Consider the following 19,832-nt stretch of genomic DNA (forward strand, 5'->3'; position numbering starts at 1 on the left):
TGGAATCGTTATTTATTCCACATAGTTAAGCACATAAAGTCTTCATTAGCAAAGCTACTGAGGATCCTGGTCCTGACAACTCAACTCTGTGAGTCTGGAAATCTCCAAGCACTCGCCTGCCCTTCAGACCTAAACGTGATGGGGCTTCTATTAGAGAGATTACAGTAAAAACTAACAATCAGCTCTCTGATGATCCCACGTGGAGGGAATGGGTGGGGAGGAGTAGATTTGGCTGAGGACAAGCCCAGACTTTCGTCACTGGGACAGACCAAAGTGTTAACACAAAGGGAAGACCCTGGAGCATCCTGCTCACTGCATTTCAGCCACAGATAACATGGCCTGTCTGCGGGCCTGGCCCACGCCCTGACCTCGCAGCCAGGGCCCCCCCATCTCAGCTGCCTGCACCCCTGGCCAGCTGCAGACATGCTCGGATCGGGGTCTCAAGGAAGACGCAGCCTGGCCGCGCTCTCCCAGTGAGTCTACACTCAAAGAAAGATTGCTTTTTCTTTCCTTTCCTCTCTTTTGCTTTCTTACTTTTTCTAACAATAGCATTGTTTTTTAAATTTAAATAGGAAATTGTGGGAGTGGGAGGAGGAAAGAGACACAGGGGAGAAAGGAAATCTGTGAGAATGTACCTTTCCATCCTGCCTGAAACTTTTGGGTTTCCACTGCGGGGCGGTTCTGATCCAGTGATTTTCTTGTTGCCATTTGTATGGTACCTTAGGAAGCATTTATGGGTTTCTCTCGTGCAAATACCAATCTACAGAGCATTGTGTTGCTGAAGATCTGCTGTTAATTTAGACCTGAGCCTTTTGCCTCAGACATTTGCTGGGCTCAGAGATTTCACTAAGCCACACTTGCCCAATCCCTAAAGTAAACAGCCCAAAGCCCTCAGTCCCTCTGACCATCTGATTGAGAGCAACAAGACCCATAGCATATGCTATTGATCAGGGAAATGTTCAGATAAAGTACTTGTGGAATTCCAGGATCCCAGGATCCCCAAATCCTGGAATGTGAAAGCCAGAAAGAGCCTTCTGAGATAGTTTGACTCAGTGTTCATTCCTTCCTCCCAGGAGGTTACAAGAACCCAAAAGAATAACTGGACTTACCCAAAGTCAGACAATTGTCAGTAAGTAGGGAAATGGTGTCTGTAATGTTGGGTAGGTGAGGGGTCGTTTTCACACTGGTGTTTATAGAGTTTGAGAAACTGTTAAGGGGTCATGGGAAAAGGTACTGCACAAGAGTAAGAACACCAAATGGCCTTTCAGTAAGTCTTTCCCATTTCTGAGCATTTTGGCACAGATTCAGAATGGCAATTGTTGTTCCAGTTGTTCCAGGGTTTGTGCAACAGCTTAATCAAATAAACAGAAGAACTCAATGGGGAGGGGGGAGGGGTCCTATAAAACGGAGACCCACGTTGATAATAGTCTCCGATTTCTTGGAAAACCAAGAAAATGTGCTCATTGCACTATTTTTTTAAGTCAAATTTAATCTGATAAGGAATCCTCTAATGTAAAGGAGATATGCTGATTAAATAGGTTAAATCTAGTTAAATCGACCCAGAACTCTGACTCTCCAGTGTCTTAGTGAGTCCCAGTCCCTTGCATGCCTCCATCTCTCTTTCTCAGCCCCCTCCCCCAACCCCAGTACACCACCCCTCAGCTATCTCCTGTAACATTTCCCCCGGAATGCAAGATCTCCATGGAAAGCTTCAGAGACCACAGACCTTGTTCATGCATTCATTACAGATGAGGAAACCATGGCACATGGAAAGTACAGGCTTGCCGGGATCTCACAGCTGGTCAGCAACCGAGCGTGGACGGCTAGAAAAAAATCGTATTTCTGTCTCCCTTCCTCCTCACTACTCTCTGTCCTTCAACACCTGGTCCTGGCTCTTTTTTTATTCCATACATGTCTGTGGTTCTCTCTATTTACTTTCTCCGTATTTCTCTCTCTCTCTCTCTTCCCCACTTACTCTTGTCACTTCCTGAAACTCCACAGTGATTGCCCTCCACCTGGATGACTGTCATTTCCTCCCATCTGGTCCTTGGCCTCAGCCTCAGTCCATTTTCTGACCTCATCCCCAGCCCACCCCATTTCCCCCTCAGAGGATAGAACTCACTTTCCTTAACACATCATTCAAATTCTCCAGAGCCTCCCTTCACTGTTTCAATCCGAATCTCTCCTGCTGCAGCAAAATCACATCAGGTCCCTGCTCCCAAATCCATCACACACAAACCACACCCATCTTTGGGCTTACTCCTTTCTCTGCATGAGAATTAACTATTCCTGCTTTCTATGTCTGTTTCCATCTTCCTTCAAGGTCTGGAACAAATGCTACCTTCTCTCCTAAACCTTCCTCAGTCCCTCTTTTTTCTCTCCTCTGACAACCTATGCCCATCTTTTTTGTGTTCAAGTATTCAAGTTAGGGAGAACATGTCTGTCTTCCCCCTGGGTGATGGTAATCCACTCAAAGGCAAAAAAAAAAACCATTTTGAATCTTTAAATCTTCAGCATGCAGAATGGCATCCACATTATTTTTGTTTACTCTTTAGTTCTCCCATTATTGAAGAAATTCGACTTATTTCATGCAACTTTGTACTTTTCATTTCAGCCTTCGAACATAGGAAAGTGCCTGTACCTTTACTTTTGCGAGAAGTATTAGGTTAAATGTAAAAGCAGGTGTCTAGCAGATGAATTAGAAATTTCTATGCATTTCCATTAGATAACTTACCCCAGTTACATCACCTACAGGACAAGATTGGCAATGGGTTTTTGTTTTTGGTTTTGTTTTGTTTTATGAGGCACATTAAAATTCCTGAACGCCAAGACCTACACAAGGACCATGTTATTTTCTGGAGCAGGTGTGAATAGCTGTTGAGTTCTTCAGACTTCAAAGTAGGTTGAATTTTGGTGGGATCACTGAGTTTTTTTTTCTCTTATAGCTCAGTATTTCACTGCTACTTTTAGCATATTAAAGCCCTTATGAAGTTTACTTGGGTCAAGATTTGGGGTTTTCTGTAAATATTTATTTTACTCAAGTAAGAGTTACATTTCTTTTTAAAGAAGTATGCTTTTATATATCCTTGGGAAGAAAGTTCAAAAGTTGTGTTCTTGTGTCTCATTTTCTAACAACCATGGTAGGGCATATAAATTTTGAAACCATGGAATCAGAGAAGTGTGGAAGATTATTTTCAGCCCATTATTGTCTGAGGGAAGTAAATTGAAAACATTGCAGAGAAATAAATAATTGGCATAAAGAAGAAACACACAGGAATGTTGAGATTTTTTTAAATATAAACAAACAAGCAAACAACAACAACAACAAACAAGCAAAAACTATACAAACGTGTGGTTCTTGCAATACAATCTGGGAATTTTCCAAGCTGAATTTATCAATAATAATGGAAACTATATCTGTCCATTTTCCAAATCAAGAATACAGTGCATTTGAAATTTTTTTCCAATTTTTGAGCTATATTATTGTTATGAGCAAACTTTTTAAATCATGCTGTAAAATGATATCTTAGACAACAAGACGCCATCCCCAGATGGGTCCCCTTGTTTATGAGTTGCCTGCTGATTTCTTGTTCCTTTTGTTACTTTTAGTATCTGATAGTGAATCTCTGTCTAATAGCCATAATATCAGGAAACCTACGAGGTAGAATTATGTTCAAAGTGACAGTCAATAGTTAGTGGAGGTTTGTCTCTTTTGGTTTTTGTACAAAACTGACCTTTTTTTTTTTTAATCTGCTCATGTTTTGGTTCAAAGATAGGTTTCTCTGGCCCTCTATCTGGTAGAGAATAACATTACTTTAAAAAAAAAGAAAAACATTACTAATGTTTATAGATGAAAGTATAAGAAAGAATGGCAGGAAAAATAGGTGACTATGCTTTGCCAGGTATTGAGAATATTGCAGAGATGTGCTTGTGGAAGTGGTCTTGACCTTCTGCTTGGGTCTTCCCTGTGAATGGCCAGATGAACACACCAGTTATCCAGCGGTCTTGATGATGCTGATGATGCTGTTGGCATCACATTTCCTTTTTCCCACTTCTTACCTTTGGCCTGTGGATCCTTGCAATGAGCCCTGTGATAAGCCCTGGGAGCCATCCATATTGTCAGATCTAGCAGTGGCAAGAGGAACAGGACACAGGGGAGGAATTCTGCTGCCTTCTGCAAACTGACTTGCCCCTGACATTTCTAACTGGACAGTAAAGATGAATTGCCCACAGAAATACAGCTAGCTGCAGTTCTTCAATACTAGCTGCCGACCTTTGTTGAATTTCAAAGGTGGCTATGGATAGGCTGGCCTGAGATCCCAGCAACCCTGTGTCATGGCGTTTGAAGTTCCAAAAACCAATTCACAAATGAAACTTTGGGAAAAGGATCTTCATAAATGTAGTCCTGCCCTGATTAATTTCCCAGCCTACTTGAATTTTTCAGAAGCATCTTAAAAGAAATCTGTAAACCTTACTCATTTCCATCTATTCAGTCAGCAAATAGCCATTGAAGGGTTTCCTGTCCTAGGCTTGCTGGACTCCTCATGAAGAACAGGAAAAAAGATCAAGCTCAGGCTCTGGCCTCAAGGTTAGCTTATCTTTGAACCTATCAGACACTACTTATGCCTCTTTCAGCCATCCCCTCCCTACACCTCCCACTCAACACACACACATTCCCCAGCTCTGTTAAAACTGTGGCTCCCATTAGAACAGCACAAACCCACAATTAGCGTTATCTGATCGCTGTTCTCAATCTTCTTCTAGTCATCCTCTGAAAGAAATACATCTTATACTGTCACCTAGTACACACATACATACAGACAGACAGACAGACACACACACACAGTCACACATATGGAACAAAATACTCCTGTGTATGATGTTCTCCAAAATCTTCCATACTATTCTATTTTACTTTAAAAAATGATCTACTAAATAGATGTGTGTGTGTGTGTGTGTGTGTGTGTGAGTACACACTGGTACTAGGGACTTGAGTTCTAGGCCTTGAGTTCTCACAGATTTTTGTTTTGTTTTGTTTTAACTCCTATCTGTCACGCTACCACTTGAGCCACACTTCTACTTCTAGCTTTTTGCTGATTAATTAGATAAGTTTTTCCAGGTTTTGTCTACCCAGACTGGCTTTGAACTATAATTCTCAAATCTTAGCCTCCTGAGTAGCTAGGATTCTAGACATAAACCACAGGTGCCTGGCTATCTTATTTTTTAATTGGATTAAATATTAGTACCTACAGAAGAGACTTTGTAAATGGCAAACAAGTCACGAACTGAAATGTGAACACCACTGAATGTCTCAATGACCTTTGCTCCTCCGGTCCCTGTCTTTGGGCTAGCTTAGGAAACTCTGCTAGCTGGGGACCACCCAGGCTATTAGATACAGAGGTCAAACTGGTGATTAAAAGGAATGGTTTTTGGGTGGGAATCAGGTATAGATTCTTCTTCAGTTTACTCTATAATCATTGCTGCTGCAACATAGCTATAAAAAAATCTATTAAAAAGATGCAAGGCATCAGTTGCTTATGCTCAGGAGGCTGAGATCTGAGGATTGCAGTTTGATGCCAGCCCAAGCAGAAGACTCTTCTCTCTAATTAACCATCAAAAAGAAAAAGAAAAAAAAATCTGGAAACAGAGCCATGGCTCAAGCGATAGAGTGTTAACGTTGAGCAAGAAGCTCAAAGACACTGCCCGGGCCCTGAACTCATTCCCAAGGACCAACACCAAAAACAAAACAAAACAACAACAACAAAACCCCTCAGATACTAAAGCCCCTCTCTTAGCAAGGACATCCATCCCAAGTGTCAAAGTAGATGGAAAAATATTATGTACAAAATCTATGTAAGTTATTGTTAAGTAACTTCATTTCTCCTAATTAAAAGTTAATATCAGAGGAATAACTTGCTCAGACCATATGTTCTTAATAGAGCGGGGCAAGAATCCTTAAGCAGGCTACAATATGATGCAACTTCCTAAGTGAAAATCTCAGAGTGACATTTGTTTGTGATGTTGTAACTAGGCTTAAATTTAAGAAACTCAGCCATACTCTTCCCACTGTCCTTAAAATGCTTGTCTCGGTTTTAAAATCAAGGCAGCACTAGGTGGTCAATGGGTTTCTAAGGCATGAACCAATTTGTGAACAACTATGGTACTATCTGCTCTACTCCACTAGATTTATAAACATTTAATGTCCACTGTTTTTTGGTTTTGGTTTTGGTTCAGTCATGGGGCTAGGACTCAGGGCCTGGGTGCTATACCTGAGCTCTTTTGTTCAAGGCTAACATATTCTACCACTTTGAGCCACAGTTCCAATTCCGGTTTTTGAGTGGTTAATCAGAGATAAGAGTCTCATGGACTTTCCTGCCTGTCTGGCTTTGAATTGCTTCATGTTGGCTGGAAAGCAGAGACTAAGACAAGAAGGTACCAGTGTTCTCCTAGAGCATGCTCACTTGATTCAGGCAGGCCCCACTTTTTAAAGGTTCTACTACCTCCAAAAATGCCACTGGCTGAGGACCAAGCCTGTGATCCATAGGCCTTTGGGGGACATTTCAGATCCAAACTATAGTACCCATGCTTACAAGTCTTTGCTTAACTTTTTTCTAGAATTTGACTATTCACTTCTCAGTTTGGATATTATCAGGGGAAAATAAACTAATAACAACAACAACAACAAAGAACTTCATTTACCCCGCTTGCCACTGATCCTCTTTAAAAGGTCAAACATTGTTAATATAGATCAACAACAGGTCACAGCTCATCATTCCCTGATGAAATTTCCAGACACAAAAAGGATATAAGACATATAATAGATGCTATATAAAATATATAGCATCTAAGCAAGTGTTTGTGGGGGTTTTGGGGGGGGATAGTAATACTGAGATTTGAATGTCAGGCCTCACACATGCTTGGCAGGCAATCTACCACTTGAGCCATGCTGCCAGGCATTTTTGTGCCAGGTGTTTCTCAGGTAGGGTCTCACAGTCTGTCGGAGGCTGGCCTAAGATCTTGATCATCCTTCCTATACTTCCCAAGTAACTAGGATTATAGGCAAGAACCACCATACCCAATTTAGGCAATTTTGAAACCTATTGGTTTCATGACCACTCTAACTTCTGTGTAGATAGTGTTCAAAGCTTTATAATAAATGTGTAGGCTATACCTAAAAAGCAAATAGTAGAAGACTTGCATGCAGCTATTGACTGATTTTGTTGAGGCCAAGGGGCTTAGGTACCTAGGCCTTTGAATCAAAAGGGAGGGCTAGCAAGGACCCGTTCAGCTCTGCTCTCTGGCAGGCAGCCTCGGTGGTGCAGCAGGTTGGGAAAGAATCTCAACACTCCTATTACTCAGGCCTTCTCCGCACTGAACAGCCAAGTTCAGGACAGAAGAGAAACCAGGGCCAGCCATTCTGACTCCCAACTGGATTCAGTTGGCTTACTACTATATTAAGTATGTGACCCTGGGCCAGTTGCTTGATTTCACCATGCACACACGACTTTCTCTGCCTATAAAAATGGTTAGGATCCACCTTGAAGGTTTAGTAACAAGTAAAGGAATTAGCCACACAAAAGTATGTAAACCACAGTGGGTGCTTATTGAGTGCTGTGTTTCCTCTCTTGTTCTCCCCTCAGAGGAGTCCAGAGAGAAATGACATGATATCTAATGCTGACAACGTGACTGAGTCGGAGGCAAAAGGCAGGAGAATTTAGTGTCTGATTGACATGCATACATTCAAACCTCCTTGTACTGTTCAGAAAATCATTCCTTCACTTTAGATTTTTGTTGTTCAAAGGAGAATCCAGATGGCTATATTTTGAATAACTGACTTTTTTTTTAGAAGTGGAGCAAAATACAGAATTGCTACTTTTCCTAATTAGCCTAAACCAGCTACCTTGAAAAAGAGGGGAATGTAGAATATAGGGGTTGATTTGCCATCAAGTACCACCCATCTTCAAGTATCTTGACAGGTAAAGACAGTATAAATTAAGAATATGGTCTTCAAAAGCCAGAAAAGCTTGGGTTGGGTCTCAATCCTATTATTTTATTAAAAGTGTGTCCCTAACCAAGGCACAAATTAAAAATATGGGTTTCTCAGTTTATTCATCTATAGGAAAGAAGACAATACCTATAAAGCAGCCCTGGGCCAGGTGTTAGCAAGTACTGAGAAATGAGAGAGGGAAGATAGTAATCCTGATAATCACTGACCTCGCTGGGTGTGGGAGACGAATCTGAGGAATGACTAGGTAATGACAAAAGTATGAATGACTCTGACGCCTTGAATTAGTTTCCTAGGACAGCCATCACAAAGTACTACAAACTGGGTGGCTTAAAACAATTGAAACTTATTGTCTTATGATTCTGGAGGCTGAAAGTCTGAAACCAAGATGTCAGCAGAGAGTCAGACTTCTCTTGGACCTGCAGGGAAGAATTCTTCACCTACCTCTACCTTCTGCTAGCCCCCGGGGTTCTTTGACTTGGGACTGCATGACTTCAGTAATTTCACATGCGATTCTTCCTGCATCTCCTCACCTGGTCTTTGGGAATGGCTGGATTTGTATCCGAAGGCCACCAGTCTTACTTGTTTGGATCCCACCCTAACCGCCTCAAGGAAATTTGATTGCATCTGCAAAGACCCTCTTTCCAATTAAGATCACACCCTGAGGTACTGGGAGTTAGGGCTGTAACCTGTTTCTAGGGGACATCATTCCAACCATAAATGAGTAAATAGACTTGCATAGAGACTTCTGAGAATTAATTATTCAATTAAGTTAAATGCTGAGGTCTCCACAAATTGGGCAAACTCCTTACATCCTGGATAGGTAGGTCTCTTAGGAAAAACTGTATTCTGCTATGGGTTAGCCTTGTAAGAAATGAATGTTTCCTGATCACAAAATAGCCAAACCCCCTTAGACCAAAATGTCTGGGGCTTTCCTTTTAGTCTTACCAAGAGAAGTATACCCAGGAAGTGTGGATCCTCTCTATTCAACCCTGGGGTACTTACAGATTGAACCATCTTAGACATCTATATTAACTCATACAGAAGGAAATATTTCTTCTATTTTCTCTCCCTTCTCTGTGTAAGTTTAAGTGTTTGACCTGACTTAAATAGTGTTTGATCCATAGACATATTCGGTTTGATCTATTATGAGTTTGTCTCTCCTCCTTCTTAAGACTGGTGATGGAAAACATCTGCCTTCAGGGTACGGACTGGCTTTGAGACCTGGTTAGCCCTGAGGGCCTGTGGAGGCTAAGGTTTTGTGAGTTTACCTCAGAGCTACATGTCCATCTCCACCATGATCTCCAGACATTAGGACAAAAAGAACATAGCTGAAGTAAAACCTGAACCAATTAACAAATAAACTGGGCTGATAATGTGGCTTTGTGGTAGAGTGCTTGCCTAGCAAGCATGAAGCCCTGGGTTTGACTCCTCATACCACATAAACAGAAAAAGCTGGAAGTGGCACTGTGGCTTAAGTGGTAGAGAGCTAGCCTTGAGCAAAAGAAGCTGGAGGACAATTCCCACACCCTGAGTTCAAGCCCCAGGACCTGGGGGTGGGGGGAGCGGGGAGAGAGAGAGAAGTTACAATAGAGAATGTCCTAAGAAATCAATACAATTCAATGGTACGATTCAATGAGATTTTCTCCTAAATACACCATGGAAGGTGTTAGACACTGTTGGAAAATGTTTATTGACAAAGTAGAAACAACTTTTGAGGGAGGATTGTTAAATTAGTTCCCCTTCAACAAGAATCCCCTACCGAATGACTTACATTATAAGGCAAGTTGTCTTTCAGTAGGTGAATGGGTAAATGCCCTTCAGTGGATGAGTGGATGGATAAACTGCTACAGCTAGACAACTGGATACTATTCAGCACTGAAAAGAAGATGGGCTATTAAGTCATGGGAAGACATGAGGGAAGGAATGGCTACAGCTAAGTAAAACAAAGGCTTTGTGTTATGTGATTCCACTCCAACCTTATGACATTTGGAAAAAGGCAAAAGCATGGAGACAGAAGAAAGGTCAGGCTGACAACCACCAAAGGAGCTAGGAAGAAACAAATGGGCAGAGCATGGAGGTGTTGTGTTATCCTGTACAGTGGAAATACTCTCACTATAATTATGGACGCAGATCATTATATATTTGTTCAAACTCACAAGATATACAGCACCAAGGTAAATCCTAAAGTAAAAGATGGATCTGGATAATGATGGGTGAGTGTAGGCTCAGCATGTTCAGTGTTAGCTGGGGATGCCTGTGGAGACAGGAGTTATCAGAAATCTCTGTACCTTCTCTGTTTTGCTTAGAACTTAAAGCTGCTTTATAAGAGTTAAACGGTTAACATTCATCACTGACAGAAAGAGCAAGTTCCATGTCTCTCTTCTGGCTTTTGGTGGCGTACCAGCCATCTTGGAAGTCATTGGCTTGTGAGTTTGTATTCAACTCCTCGGCCATCTTGGAAGTCATTGGCTTGTGAGTTTGTATTCAACTCCTCGGCCATCTTGGAAGTCATTGGCTTGTGAGTTTGTATTCAACTCCTCGGCCTTTGCATGGCATTCTCTCTGTGTCTCTTCTCATGGTTTACCCTCTGTGGGCTATCTCTGGGTCTCTGTCCAGATTGCCCTTTTTATAAGCACACCAAAGTAGAACCTACCCTAATGACATTGAAGCCTTATTTCCAAATAAGGTCACATTCTGAGGTATTGAGAATTAGCTTGTCAAGAGCACTCTGTTTTCTCTTTGAGGATACTGTGTATGACAAGTACTGAAAGACTGTAAAACTCTAATGTGACATTTCATAATTTAATTCTTGGGCAGTAATTGTTGAGTACATTTAAAGCGTCAGCTGGCTGAAGGATATATTGGGATAGTGGGGCTGGCTGGTTCCTTGCCTGACAGGCCATTGTTGAAAACCATTCCAGTGAGAGTCAGAACCAACTTCTCTGGCTCAGGCTCTGATCCCATCTGCCCTCCATGAGGTCTGATACTGAGCCAGCCCAGCCCCAGTGAGGAACAGCTGAGGAGAGTCTCCTTTCCCACTGGATGCATGCCTTTTCTGGCAAGGGAAAGATAAAGTGCTTTGATGATAAATCTCTGCCTGCTTGTTAATGAGTAGCAACTTGGGTTAAGAAAGAAATAGAGAAAATCAGAGTCAAAAGGATTCTGTCATTAGATGTTTTTTGTTTTTTTTGGGGGGGGGTCCGGCTGTGGGGCCTGAACTCTGGGCCTGGGCGCTGTCCCTCAGCTCTTCAGCTCAAGGCTAGCGCTCTACCACTTGAGCCACAGCACCACTTCCGGCTTTTTTCTTTTTGCTTATGTGGTGCTGAGGAATCGAACCCAGGGCCTTGAGCATGCAAGGCAAGCGCTCTACCACTGAGCCACCTTCCCAGCCCTCATTAGATGTTTTTAACTGCAACTTTCTCCATCTACCTTCTACCCTCCAGAGAGAGAGAGGGAGGGAGAAAGAGAGAGAGAGAGAGGGAGGGAGGGAGGGAGGGAGGGAAGGAGAGAGGAAAAGAAAGAAAGAAAATAAGAAAAGAAGAAAGAAAGAAAGAAACTAAGGAAGAATAAAAGAACTTTCCCCTACATTTATTTGACCTATCTCAGCCTTCTCTGGTATTAATATTATCAATGAAAAGGAACTTTTTATTTAAATTAGAAAAATCTTCCTGGTCAATTATTCTTTTTGGTGGGGGGGAAACAGCAGCTTGCCACAGAAGACCTGTAAGCTCAAAGTCTATTTTCCAGATGACAAAGATGATGATAATGAGGTTGATAATAATAATAATAAATTATGACAATGAATAGTACTCACAGAGTACTTACTGTTTGCCCATCAGTGACCTAAATACTTCACAAATATTGGCCCTTTTAATCCTTAACACCCTTCTGAGTTTTGTACTACTTATTACCTTGCCGTAAGGAAAATGAGGCCAAAGAACCCAGATAAACTCACTTGGCCACCTCTTCCCTGTCTGGGGTTGTAAAAGACTCCCCTCCTCCCTCCAGCTTAACAGTGAATGGATGCTGTTTCCTCTGTGTGTTCTCAAAGCTCCAGCCTCTGCTCTTGATGTGGGTGCATCTGAGGTTTCCCAAGGACCCTCCTATTTGTTTGGGGACCCCAAGGACTACTTGAGTACTTTAATTCTCTCTGGAATGCTTCTGAGCTCCCTAATCGAGCAAAACCCAATACTTCAATATCTTGGAAATGGAAGAGAGCACTAATCAGGAAATCCCACAAGGACAGCAGTGTCCTTGCTTTGAACACAAGTCACTGGGAAATAGGAATGGTATTAGCACATCTCCCCTGCATGCCGAAAATCAGCTTACATCCTGTGTGTGCTGAAAGTGCTCTGTGAGGAGTTAGCATCTGTTGTTGCCTGGATGGATCTGAGCTCATGAGCTGGCTCCAGAAACAGCTTAGCCACCAAACAGGATGGGATTAACAGGACAGACCTGCTGACACAGATCATAACAGGGTGATGTCTCATTCTAACTTGGAAGCTACTCCCAAGTTATACTAGTAACATGGAAGGGAAAGTCTAGAGTGAATAGTGCCCCATTGTGAAAAGAAGTAGACACTACACACTAGGACTAGGGTAAGAACACAGAGAGAAGGGAGTCTTAATAAGCAGGTGTTAGAAGAAGAAACAGGGATTTCTCTGTTTGTGGGAGTATTGTGGGGTGGGGGTGGTATGTACAGTACTATGGCAAAAATTCAGGGTCTCAAGCTCCCATTTGGATTTTTTTTGCTCAAGGCTAATGTTCTACCGCTTGAACAACACCTCTACTTCCAGTTTTGTTGTTGTTGTTGTTGTTTGTTTTGATTTTGCTGGAATTGGAGTTAAGAGTCTCAGACTTTTTGACCTGGCTAGCTTTAAGCCACAATATTCAGATGTCAGCCTCCTAAGTAGTTAAGAGTACAGGCATGAGCTCCTAGCACCTGGCCAGTCAGGGCTTTTTCTGTTTGTGAAGGAGAGAAAAATGAAGGGAGGGAGTGAAGGAGGGAGGAGGGAAGAAGGGGGAAGGAAGGAAGGGAGGAAAGGAGGAAGGAAGGAAGAAGGGAGGAAGGGGGAAGTTAGAAAGGAGGGAAATAAGGAAGAAGAAAGGGAGGAAATAGGAAGGAAATAAAGGAGAAGGAAGGAAGGAAGGAAGGAAGGAAGGAAGGAAGGAAGGAAGGAAGGAAGGAAGGAAGGTTGCACCTCCATGACCCATGCTGGGCCTTAGACCAGACCAATGCAGACTATACAATCCCAGCCCTTCTTAAAAGCACAGACTAGGTGTCTTCTGATTGTATATTCAACTGCCTAAAAGTATTCAAATGACAATTTCCTTCACTACATTTCAGCGTTCCAAAAACACCCTTCCTAAAAATGCATTTTTAATTAAAAAAATAAAGTCTTATATTTTTGGTTTAGCCTTTAAAAAAATGTTGTTTTCCAAAACCATAATTATGGCCTACCCAGAATGGATTGTCCTTCCTACAGTGAGCACTGGACTTTTCCCATTCTTCATCTTGATGAACCCCACATGCTGTGGAAGCCACTCCTGGGCCCTTGAACTGGAGCAGTCTCTGCTGCCAGTGTCCTAATAAGGGAATAACTGAGTTCCTGGGGGTGAGGTAAGGGGAGTCGGGTGGTAGATGGTATTTTTGCTGATCAGAGAGGATAAGGTGTGGTTTGGCAGGTACCTCGCTGGTTTGGTTGGCTCCTGACCTAGTCTTTTCCTCTTTACAGTTCAATTTTTATAAAACAATCTCTAAGAATTTTTTTAAAATAGCTCTTTAGCTGAGCTCTGGAAAGATCATCCTGACACAGTTTATCCTTGATGAAAATGGATCGGAAGTGGGGTTAGAGTTCTAAGATGTTCTGATCATGTGAGGAGGTGGAGGTGAAGTCTTCCCCATCAATGATGCCAGACAAGGTCACATTTGGTCATGAGGAAAACAGAGACACATACTCAGTGTTTAGCCAGTGTTTACTAGATTTTAAGAATTTATCTGAACAATGATAATAGTGTAACTTTTGCTTATTGATTTACCTCTACTTTAAAACAAGGGGAAAGAAACAAAATACCTCATATTAGGATTACAGGATCAAGTTGCTCATCTATGTTCTCTTGGATCACCGGAGGTTAGCCTATGGCTCCTCTCTTGGTTCTAGTTTTTTGTTTGTTTGGGTTTTTTGCCTTTGACTTTTTTTATGCCAGTACTAGAGCTTGAACTCTGGGCCTCACACTCTGGCCTGGCTTTTTCACTCAAGTCTGGTATTCTACCACTTGAGCCATAGCTTCACATCTGGATTTTTGCTAGTTAATTGGCAATAAGAATCTGACAGACAGCCAGGAGTCGGTGGCTCACACCTATAATCCTAGCTACTCAAGAGGCTGAGATCTGAAGATTGTGGTACAAAGCCAGCCAGGGCAGGAAAGTCCGTGAGATTCTGATCTCCAATAAACCACCAGAAAACTGGAAGTGGCACTGTGGCTCAAGTGGTAGAGTACTTGCCTTGAGCTGAAGAGCTGAGAGACAGCACCCAGGCCCAGAGTTCAAGCCCCATGACCAACAACAACAAAAAAAAGAATCTCACGACTTTAATGCCTGGCCTGGCTTTGAACCACAATCCTTAGATCTCTGCCTCCTGAGTAACTGGGATTAACCTGAGCATTAGGTTTTTTTTTTTTTAAGTATGAGTTGCCTCTGACCTGAATGCATCTCAAGTCACTCCTTTTGAATCAGTGTTTCTCATAATTGTGTCATGCCCTATACAGTTATGATTTAATTGGTGTGGGTGTACGATCTGGGTATGAGGAATGTTTTAAAATGCTACCTCTGAAATTCTCATGTGTTCCTAATGTGAATAACTTCTGAATGAGTCCTTTACTCTCTAAAGAGCCAGGCTTTTATTCTTTCTGATGTTTGAAACCTTTAAATAAAATACAACATATATATGAAACAAGTTAGACAGGTTTCTTCTCAGGTTGGTAGATTTTTGTTCTGTTGTTTTAAGCTCAACAGAAGAGAATTGTGCTTTCAACCAAAATCAACTTCTGCACACATGAGTATTGTTTAAATGTTATTTTCCATGCACATAAGGGTACAGCACTCTGGCAAACAGTTGGAAACCATATATCCATTTCAAAGTCTTAAGTAATGAAATTATATTTTTTATGTTTTCTCTGTGTCCTTGCAAGTTATTCATCCCTTGATACTTAATTTAGCTAGTAAATGCCTCTTTATTTGATCTTCCTTTAATATTTAGCCAACTTCACATCCTGAAATTATGAAATTGCTGTATCTAGTAAGGATGAGATGAACAAAAAGCTTCAAGTTACTCATCTTCAAAAATAATAGCATAGGAACATGTAGGACCAGCTTAGAGAGTCGTGTTGGATTTGGAAGAACTTTAACTCTCCACTCTCCATTTCCTACCTGGATATTCTGTTGTGAAGAAGAAACGTCTTTGGGAAAATCAGGAGAATGGACTGAAGTGGAAGTATAGAGTGCTGACGGATCATTTTGAAAAGGAAAAACAAGGTTCTAGAGTATACTGAACAAAAGAAGTTGAGGAAGAGCCATGAACACCATGATTCATACCTGTCCCTAACTACTCAGGTGGCTGAGATCTGAGGATCACGATTCAAAGCCAATCCAGGCAGAAAAATCTGTGAGACTCTTATCTTATCTCTAACCAACAAAAAGCCAGAGAGGAGGCATGGCTTCATGTATGTAATGCCAACTTAGAGTGAGAGGTCGAGGAAGAAAAACAATGAGAAACTTGAAGGAGGCCACCACCACAAATGTTAGGCAAAGAATTTGAAAAGGGAAGGTATGACAATTGACGGCACCCTGGGAGCTTGAAGAAGATGGCGTGTATGAAAGTTCCCCTGTTACCTGTGGTTTTACATCCCTTAGTTCCAGTTATGCATAGTCCAAAAGTAATAAGTGAGAAATTCCAGATAGAGATAGTTCATAAGTTTTAAATAACATTTACTATAGGATAGTTATAATTATTCTATTTGTTTTTAGTTACTGTGGTCCACTGTACCTAATTTATAAATTAAACTTGACCATAGGTATGAGTAGGGAGAGAAAAACCAAAATATACACAGGATCCAGTGTTCTCCCCAGCTCCAACCATCCATGGAATGTCCTCGAGCCCATCCCTACAGATAAGAGAGGGCTATTATTAAAGAGCCACTGGACGTGTTGATCCAAAGTAGATCTCTGGAGAACACACAAGCCTCAGTTTGGAGTTACGGTTACTGGTGCCAGGATAAAAAATATTAAATATAGTCAATGCAGTGTTTTGAAATCTTTAATAACCAACTCAAACTTGTCTTTTGATAGTTTGATCAACCAACTAAGTAGTTAAGCATTTGGGAACTTCACAAAATCATCTCCCTGTCCCTGTGTAGACACATTCTGAAGGAAGTTCAGTTAACCTACAAATAGATTAAGTAAATTTAAAACCCTAGCTCTGACATTAAATAAAAAGGTGACCACACAATCCAGGATATAGCCATCATTCTGAATGATAGTCGCTGAATTTCCGAACAGGTTTTGGCCAGAACACATGAAAATATTTCTAAAGGATTGGCTAAATCAAAGGTGCTTTTGTGATGCCTCCTTGGACTGAATTAATTTGATGTTCTCCAGACATCACAAACAGTCCAAACCAACCCTACTGGCTTGATACTGAGAAGAAAGAGAAAATGTAGAGGAAGAGAGGGAAATTGCAAGGGAAGCGATAGAGGAGGAGTTGTGGAGAGGAAGGGGTGTACCCCAGAGCTGAAGGAAGAGAGAGAATTGCTTCATTCATGAGCTAAGCCCAGGCCTATCACATGACAAGAGAGTCAGGCTGAAAGCACGTACACATGTATATACAAAAACACACACAGATATGATCTAGGAGCAGGCCAGAGTCCATAACCTGATTGGGAAGCATTGGCTGTTTCCATTTGTCTTCAGCTCTGATTATTGACTGGATTCAAAAGTCAGATACCTTTTTAGTCCGTAGCCATTTAGTTCTTCTGATCCAAGAAAAGACTTCATCCAGCTCTGAATCCAAGGGTTTGTTTTTTGTTTTTCTTTTTTTTTTTTAGTATGCCCTCTATAAGGAAAGTAGCATATGAATATAAAACATATTTACAATAACTTCCTTGAGAGTTTTGCATTATAGGGCTGGAGAAGTAGCTCACTTGCCTAGTGCAAGGTCCTAAGTTCAAAACCCCAGTACTACTGAACAAAAATTAATAAATAAATAAACAACCTTAGCATTCTTCAGACCACTGAGCAAAATATACCTGGTACTTAACCAAGCAAACACTGGCAAGAAAATTTTGCCTGAAATTGCGTCAAGTTTTCAAAAGATTGAAAGAAATGTTAAGTGTTTGGGCTCCATCTCCTATATATTTGGATTATAGATGTATTCCCCTATACCTGGCTCCTGTATTTCTTTCTTTTTTTTTAAATTGTGGTTGGTTGTGGGGCTTGAACTCAGAGCCTGAGTGCTGTCCCTGAGCTTTTGCATCCAAGGCTAGCACTCTACCACTTTGAGCCACAGCACCACTTCCAGTTTTCTGGTGGTTAATTGGAGATAAGAGTTTCATAGACTTTCACGCCCCTGCTGGCTTCAAATGGTGATCCTTAGAGCTCAGCCTCCTGAGATCTGATGCCTCCTGAATAGCTAGGATTATAGTTGTGAACCACTGGCTCCTGTGTGTCTAACACCTCTTTGTCTCCAAATTAGCTTTGAAGTTGCCATTCTGGCTTCTAGGTTGATTTATTACTGTTCTGTTCCATTGCTTCATAATAATGAAATGGAAACCTGAGGATCATTTCTTCCCTTCCTTGGTAAAACTTCTCACATTAGAGCTATGTACATCTGTTGTCACCAAACACCATTGTTCACTGTGTATTACATGCCTTAACTAAGCATTCTTAATAAAGACCTTTCTGTTGTGAAGAACACTGAGTAGAGGGGCTAAAAAAAAAGAAAGTATGAAATATATCTCATTCTTTCAAAAAACACATAACATTTGAGGTAAGATAATAACATACAAATAAAACAACCCCTGATACTTAGCAGGAACAATCACAGAGATTTCACAGGAGGGAAAGAGTTCTTGCTGGTGGGTTCCATGGCTGATAGGGAGGGTTTTCTGTTTGAGGAGTGGATAAGATTGCTCTGTGTGAAAAAATGAAGGGAAAGAAAGAGCTTTGTAGTCTCAGGATCAAAGGGAAGAAAGCAAGAGAGCTACAAATGATGTTAGGAGAAATAAAGAATAAAATGAAGAAACAAAGAAATAAAGCTTCACTGATGTTGGTCCTACCTTCTGGCACCGGCACCAGAAATATCAGTCCTTATTTCTGACCACATATGACCGGTCCTGAAGGAAGAGCCAGAGTGGAAGACAGCGGGGTTCACACAACATGACTCAGGGGGTTGTTTATTCTTAATGGGCCCAGTGGATGCACAGATGGTAAAGTTTACCCAGTTTAAACTAAACTAAAATCTTCTTGAAGCAGACTTACACTTAAAAGGATATCTACAGAAGCTGCCAGCAAAAGGCAACTTGCTCAGAATGCAGGCCCAAAGAGCTACCAGCACAACTATGTTTATTGCAGCATTATTTACCATAGCTAAGATATGGAACCAACCCAGATGCCCCTCAGTAGGTGAATGGATCAAGAAAATGTGGTATCTATACACAATGGAATTCTATGCCTCCATCAGAAAGAATGACATTTCCCCATTTGTTAGGAAATGGAAAGGCTTGGAAAAAATTATATTAAGTGAAGTAAGCCAAGCCCAAAGAAGCATAGGTCCCATGGTTTCCCTTATTTGCAATATCTAGTATATGTATGAGTCAAGCAGGAAAGGTCAGATAATATGATGTTAGGAAAATGAACCCTTAGATATGTATTTAAATGTTTTTTTCTTTCATGCATTTGTTTCTAACTCATTTATAAGATTATTTCTTTTTTGCTTTGTATGTCCCTCCCCCACAGTATAACCCCTGCTTTCACTATATGTGATGTCGGTATAATTTGTGGAGGAGAGGGGGAAAAACAAGTTGTTTAAGGATACAGGTGGACCTGATGCAACTATGAGAAGTACAAGTTGTCATGTCAAAAACGAACTTTACAACTTTGGTGCGGGTGGGGGGTGGGGAGATTGGGTGGGGGGGGCAGGGGGAGGCTGGGAAGGGATGTGAAGGGTAAACAAAGGAGGAGGCTGCAATGCTTGATAAGAAATGTACTCATTATCTTGCCCATGTAATTGTAACCCCTCTGTACAGTATGTTCACAAAAACTAAAAATAAAAAAAAATTCAAAAAGGATGGGAAGTGGGGAGCTAGCACTCAGGCTGTGAGCTGAGCACCTAGGGATACCTCTTCAGCTTCACTTTCACCTGCTCCTTTGCACAAAGGTGGGTTTCTACTAGGGAGAAGGGATGCAAATGATTTGCTTTTTGTTTTCTTTAATGCTTTTGTGATACAGTATTGTACCCATCATTTAGTTCAGCCATTTAAAGTATACAGGACGGTGTGAGCTCAGACCTGTGTAACCATCACCAACCATCAATTTTAGGACATGTCTACTTTCAGAAGAAACTTCATGGGATGGAGAAATCATTTGAAAAATAGCCTCTCTATTTTATGATTTTCTATGTTAGAAAATATGTAAACATGTAACCTACCAAGACTATCTTCACATTTTCTAATCTATTTCAAATCTCCCCAGCAAAGCATTTCAGTAGATGTGAACAATTTAGTAAAATACAAAACACCATTTCGTGACTTTGAAAGAATGATGGATTAG

At 41.3% G+C, this 19,832-nt stretch overlaps 1 protein-coding gene across 8 annotated transcripts in view; it reads left to right on the top strand.

Moving 5' to 3' along the window:
* Positions 1-19,832, top strand: part of Cald1 (caldesmon 1) — a 182,271-nt gene that overhangs the window by 109,117 nt on the left and 53,322 nt on the right. For 2 of the 8 annotated variants that reach the window (XM_013021705.1, XM_013021709.1), the window contains exon 1: positions 411-473. The exons of the other annotated variants lie outside the window; for them this stretch is intronic. In XM_013021705.1, coding sequence (XP_012877159.1) covers positions 424-473 — 50 coding nt within the window. In that variant the 5' untranslated portion in view covers positions 411-423. Of the gene's footprint in view, positions 1-410; positions 474-19,832 lie in introns of those variants that run through there. 8 annotated transcript variants of the gene reach the window in all.

This window comes from Dipodomys ordii, unplaced genomic scaffold, assembly GCF_000151885.1.
Source record: "Dipodomys ordii isolate 6190 unplaced genomic scaffold, Dord_2.0 Scaffold56, whole genome shotgun sequence".
NCBI classification, from domain to species: domain Eukaryota; kingdom Metazoa; phylum Chordata; class Mammalia; order Rodentia; family Heteromyidae; genus Dipodomys; species Dipodomys ordii.